Raw genomic sequence first — 6,127 nt, 5'->3', positions numbered from 1 at the left:
TCTGGGAATTCATAATTAGAACCAAAACAAATTAACAAAAATTTGAATGACAGCTAAATATTTTTAAATGTTAGTTCTCAAGAATACGTTGACAGCAATACTGAGTTTAGCTCCTTGTTACCATCTTCTGTTATTGAAATTATGAGTCTATTTCAGGAGAAATGGTATGTTAAGGGATTACAGAGTTTAGTGGTTAGGATGTTGGTGTAGGTTATATTCTTATTAGTGTTTAATATACAAATATCAAGGAATCTTCTATTCAAGATTTGAACTCCAAAGATAACTTTATGGTACAGATGACAAAAGAGATACATAATACAATAACATTAACACATATATAACCAGCTTTTCTTAAAACTCAATTATGAGGAGCAACCTCAAGAACCAGCAAAATCTTAAAACTCAATTGGGAGACCTTAGGCCAGCACCCCTCCTAAGTGCAATGGAGGTCACTTAATAGGCCTTCTTGATCACCTATTGACTCCATCCAGGTAAGTATCTTGTAGAAGACAGAGAGGCTTTATCTTAGTGTAATGACGCAAGGCAACAGGTTATGCATGCACTATAATGAGTCATAACACACAGTACTCTTCATTGCACAAGGTGATCAATTTAACTATTTCAAAGAAAAATAGAAACTGACATCCACCAGAATGATTAAGCATCCATAGTATATAAATACTTTATTCAGTTGTAATATGCATTCTGAAAAGTTAAATACACAATTGATCATACAGTTTCATTCACAATTATGGTATAAGAGATCAAACACTGAGCTACCCCTTCTTCCACATGCTGAAATTAATACTGATATTATTGAGCCACTCCTATCATGCTGAAATGCAGAAAGAATTGGCAAAGTTTCAACTGATATTGCAGAACCCTCAACAAGGAGGACTCTTCCAAAAACTAGCGTATGCCGCTAAATGTGACGCTGACACGGTATTCTTTAGTAAAAGGCGAAAGAATAGTTCGCTATGTCATCATCACACGGCTCTGTGAGTATTATTAGAAGAGGTTCTTTCAATTTATATGTGATCAGCTTAGTTTTGTATTGCATAAGACAATGTGGGACTTAAGTCAGATATCCACTCATTCGACCTCTACCTTTTCTACCCTCTACCATGAATAAACGTATCAAACTTTCATCGTAAAGTCTTTGAAAGACAAAGGCAGTTTGATAGAATCGTGAAGGACAGGTCTAGGATAAACTGACGACTATATAAATCCTGGCCCGCAGCTAATCTAGCACCTTTATATGATCCAATGTCTTACAACATTCATCCAAACATTGACATTGACATGAAAATAACAGGGAGAAATTAGTTTCATCTTGACCCAAAAAGATATATTGTTCTGATGACAATATCAGAACAAGGACAATGGCTTCACTAAACTTAATAACTACAAATTCAAACCTAGCAACAATTGAATTACAATGCAAATATAGAAGAGGAAAAAACATGAATATGAACTCACCTTGCAACAAAAGAACTGTATTGAGTTACGCAATCTATTCCATCTTTGTTTAAGCATATGAGGTGTACAGACCGAGCTACTGGCAAATATCAGATTTCACAGAGAATATAAAAGGCAACAGCTTCTGTGGGAAGGAGACAAATCAATAAAGATAACTTTGCATTCGATTATTGGAACTGATAGTGCAATATCAGTATGTCAAACTGCTTGTAAACAACATACACTTAAATCATCCTTGTTTGGAAATGCACAATCAGTAGACAACTTAAAATTGATTAAGGAAATGAATTAGCTACTGCTAACTACAATCAGAGAGTTAGGGTTAGAGCCATTGAAGGTTACTTTTGGCTCAACAGTTTGTACATCATAAGATTTAGTGTTATGCACAGTCTAAATAAATATAAAAGTTGAACTAAAATAGACTGATGTGGGCAGTAGTTGACAGCTAAATTAGCTCACTCATCAGCTATTCACAGCTCAATTGAAAGATAATTTTGTATTCATTTGTTGGAATTGAAAGTACAGGTATCATTGAATCAAAATTCTTGAAACCCGTCAGTAGAGCTAGTAGAGCCTAACACATATCATCAGTTAATTTAATTTTGCGTAAACAATATATCTATCCAAGGCAGAACTAGTTCATATTGTTGCACTTTTCATATTATTTTTTCAAAGAGTGAGCATACACAGGTGCGACAATTCTAAGAGTCAGATCCAAACCTAGCCTGCAAGAAAAGAATTCTTGTCAATTGTGTAACATTTTGCTTATAATGTGTTCTTGAATGTGATCAGACAATGTGCAGATATCAGTGTGTCAACCTGCTTGTAAGCAACATACATTTGAATCAGCATTGTTTAGATATGCACTATCAGTAGAGCTAGAACCTAATACATTATCTGTTAATTTAACAATACGTAAACCGTATATCAATCTAAATCAGAACTGAGTTCTGAGGTGAAAAGTCTTCTAAAAAAAGCATCCAATTTTTAATGAATTACGAGACTACCAATAAATATAAGAGTGCTTTAGAAACATATTTACAATGTCACCTATACAATCTTACTAGAGTTCTTTGTTTTGTTACAAAATCTGCGAAGATTACGAGACTTATCAGAAACTTTTTTTTTGCATAAATAAATCCCAAAGCGAGAGCCACGGTAATAGAAACCATTATATTACTCCCATATCGTTCACGCGCGACAGATCTTGATTGTTTATATCCCTCCGTCTAAGCAGGTTAAAGCACGACCTTACTTGAACAGGATCTGTTCTATAGGCTCGTACTACTGTGTCCTTGATTTCAAAGGAGACAGGAACATACGTCTGGTGGATGAACTAAGACCGTGTGATCAGAGCGTGAATAACGGCCAGGATGATCTACATGTGTGGTCATCATCTAAGCTGTAGATGATCGTTCCTGGTTGGGTTCTACCAACTGGGGTGGTCACACGGTGCTCTGACAGACTCAAAAACTTTTATTTTCTTCCTCTTCCTTGCGATAAGAAACATTAACCCAAAAGAATCAACTATAACTTTGCATTTTTTTTTATGTAAATAAGACAGCCGAGACAAGGAAAGGTTGAGTTTTTGAGAAATGAGTGATATATTGTATTGCTTACCTTGCTTGCTTCCCAAAGCGAAAATGAAAGATACTTTAGTTGTTTGTCCCTTCCCTCTCACAAACATAACTTGCTTCCTTCCTCAAATTTTACAGGGAGATATACGTTTTTGCGAACTTGCTTTTGCCTTCTTTTTTCTTCCTTTCTTCTCTTTGTTTAGTTTCCCAAAGTGCTTTATTTTGATTTGTAGAGTTGCCACGGAACTATCTAAAGATATACTACTAGTAATGGATTTCAACATTGTGTCACGTTTTGGACCTCGGTGCATGTTGAAGTAATAAGATTTTTTGTTTTTAAAATAAATTTATATGTTTTTTTTTTTTTACAAAAGAAATTTATATGTTCGAATAATATAGGATTTTTTCTTTACCCATTTTGGTTATTCTTTATAAATAGGTCCTTCATTATCTCAATTTAATCATCTCATCACATATGTATCTTTCTGAATTAACAAAAAATGACTATCAATGGTTAGTATTTAAAATATATTATCATTATACTGTATTTTTTTATTTTTTATATGAGTAAATTTATGCGAAAAAAAAATCCAAATAACCATGTTTAATAATTTATTTACATCAAAAACCATGTTTTCGGCAAAATTACGCATATGACCAGGTTTCAGAGGTGGTCTCCACATAGGAGCCACCTCAGGTGGCGCCAAAGACCAAAACTTCTTAACCTATGCGCCACCCAGGGTGGCATCAATGCATATTTTTCCCTTTTTAGCCACCTAGGGTGGCGCCTATGTATATATATATATATATATATTTTTTTTTTTTTTTTAATTGTTTATATACTATTTTTTTTTAAATTTTTTTTATTTATTAACAAAATTGTTTTAACAATTAAATAAATAATGAAACACCACATGTCATTCATTCCAAACATTACAAATACAAGAAATGCAGAAACAACATTAGAAATACGGTCATACAGTTCAAACATTACAAATACGGTACACAAAAGATAAATAATAAAACATGGATATTATGCTATTCACGAACCCTCCGACCATGACCCCTCCGACCCGGCGCCGGACCATGACCCCTCTCACCGCCAGTTCCGCAATCTGGAACTACTCGAATCCGGTTGGAAGGATCTCGACGACCGACTTCTCCACGACCCCCCCTATTCCTTGGTTGTTCTTGTTGTGTCTGGGTAGGCGGTCCTCGGATTAGCCCCTCCATGCGCTCATTGGACATGTATTCTTGTATGTTGCTGTCAAATAGTCGGGTCCCCATGCCCTCAAAGATTTGTCTTGGCGGTGGAGTTGCGTCACATGGTCGGTAAAACCCAGCGCTTGATTGACCTTGAAAAAATGGCATTGTTTGCTGGGGTGTGGTGTACCCATATTATTGGTGTTGTGGAAATTCGTACTGTGACGATTGAGTGGTCATTTGCTCGTTTGGGTCGTAATTGTCATCTAGACCCATGTCGGGGCTGAGTTGCCTATTGTAGCTGGAGGGGCCGGCGTCGCCGTGTTGTTGGGTGAAGGCCCATGATTGTTGCTGGATGGGTTGCCTAGTGGAGGAGGAGGGGCCGGCGTCGTAGTGTTGTTGGGTGAAGCCCCACGATTGTTGTTGGATGGGTAGCCTAGTGGAGGGGTCGGCGTCACGGAGTTGTTGGGTGAAGCCCCATGATTGTTGTTGGAAGGGTTGACTTTGGTAGGGCGTTGTTGGTGTTGTTTGAAATTCCTCATGGTCAGGTTGTTCGGATGTTTGGCGTTGTCGGCGTTGTTGGCGTTGTTGTCGTTGTTGGGGTGGTTGTTGGGGTGGTTGTTGGGGTGGTTGTTGTGCGTATTGTCGGGGTGGTTGTTGTGCGTATTGTTGGGGTGGTTGTTGTGCGTGTTGTTGTTGGCGGGGGTCGTGTAGGTAGTAGGGGTCTGACACATACATATCGGGGGTTGTGACTGTTCTATACCAAGCAAGGTATCCCGCGGTTGGAAACATGGGGAGTTGGGCAACAGGGAATTGTAACAGACGGCTGCGACGCTGCCTCCACATCTCACAAAATTCAGGTGCGAATGTACGATAATCTGCGTGGTCCCATTGATTGTTAACTCTTTTAATATGCCAGCGACCCAAATCAGTGGGGGGATCCGGGATCGGTTGATGCATGCCAAACTGCAGTCTCACACGGTCAGATTGGTGCATCTCAATGATGTTGAACCTTATTATCGGTACTACTGCAGTCCAAACTTCCCGGTCACTCTCGTTTGGCTCATGGTCTAGCAACAAGTATGGTCTCCAATTAAACTGCGTGGGAGAAAAAATAACATATTATTAAAAAGCATGATGAATTGTAATACATCTATATGATCATATAAAAGTTTAGGGATAATACATCTTCAGATCGGAGGTGATCAATTAGGTCCCGATATAAAACAACACTCCCCCTCGGATTCTTACTGTAATCCAATTTAGGACCACAGAACCTAAAAAATAAAGAGCAAAAATGTTATTTCAGATTTTTATGAAAAAGATAGTTAGCATTCAAGGAATAGCGTTGAAAAAGAGAAAAAGACGTACCTTGTTGCATAAGGGAACGTGTAGTTGTTCCTGCCTACCGGGGACAGCGTCGGCATTCTCCACCAACCCCATACTTGTAGGAGGAACGCACATCCATAGAAGGTGCACTTCTCGGCAACCGCGTTCTTACAAAGAGACTGGTATAACATCGCCAAAACGGCGGACCCCCAACTATATTTCCTAATCTTGCTAATACTGTCAAATTTACTTAAATAGAAAAAGTTGACAGTGTTACCTGTCGACTCCGGGAATAAAAGTTTACCAAACATCAACATTATATAAACCTTAGTCATTAACCAAACATGCTCCTCAGTAAAGTTGTCCATCAAGACGAGTTCATCATAGTAATCTCTAAGGGAGACCAGACTGATACCCTGGCCTCTTGAACCTTGAGTAGGCACAACTAGATCTCTTCCCAACACTCTCTCACACATTGAATTAGCATGTTGAACAGATCCATTAACAGCCTTACCATCAATGGGCAGACCAAGTAACAT

At 38.1% G+C, this 6,127-nt stretch overlaps 1 protein-coding gene and 2 non-coding genes across 3 annotated transcripts; 1 reads left to right on the top strand and 2 right to left on the bottom strand.

Annotated features, from left to right (window-relative positions):
* Positions 1-879: 879 nt before the first annotated feature.
* LOC131654237 (U5 spliceosomal RNA) lies at positions 880-996 on the bottom strand. Its single transcript, XR_009299282.1, has one exon. It is a non-coding gene; the product is annotated as a U5 spliceosomal RNA (small nuclear RNA).
* Positions 997-2,724: 1,728 nt separating this feature from the next.
* On the top strand, positions 2,725-2,946 carry LOC131654515 (small nucleolar RNA U3). The gene has a single exon (XR_009299539.1). It is a non-coding gene; the product is annotated as a small nucleolar RNA U3 (small nucleolar RNA).
* A 2,466-nt stretch (positions 2,947-5,412) lies between these two features.
* Positions 5,413-6,127, bottom strand: LOC131649916 (protein MAIN-LIKE 2-like). Its single transcript, XM_058919654.1, has 2 exons — positions 5,631-6,127; positions 5,413-5,536 (listed from the first exon to the last, which is right to left on the bottom strand). Exons 1-2 carry the CDS (start codon positions 6,125-6,127, stop codon positions 5,413-5,415), a joined length of 621 nt encoding a protein of 206 aa, XP_058775637.1.

Source organism: Vicia villosa, linkage group LG2 (genome assembly GCF_029867415.1).
Source record: "Vicia villosa cultivar HV-30 ecotype Madison, WI linkage group LG2, Vvil1.0, whole genome shotgun sequence".
NCBI classification, from domain to species: domain Eukaryota; kingdom Viridiplantae; phylum Streptophyta; class Magnoliopsida; order Fabales; family Fabaceae; genus Vicia; species Vicia villosa.
This window is presented reverse-complemented; position numbering and strand designations above follow the sequence as displayed.

Coding starts and splice junctions, on each gene's coding strand:
- LOC131649916 (XM_058919654.1), bottom strand. CDS start 6,127: ATGTTACTTGGTCTGCCCATTGATGGTAAGGCTGTTAATGGATCTGTT. Junction 5,537..5,630: donor ACGTTCCCTTATGCAACAAG/GTACGTCTTTTT, acceptor TTTATTTTTTAG/GTTCTGTGGTCCTAAATTGG.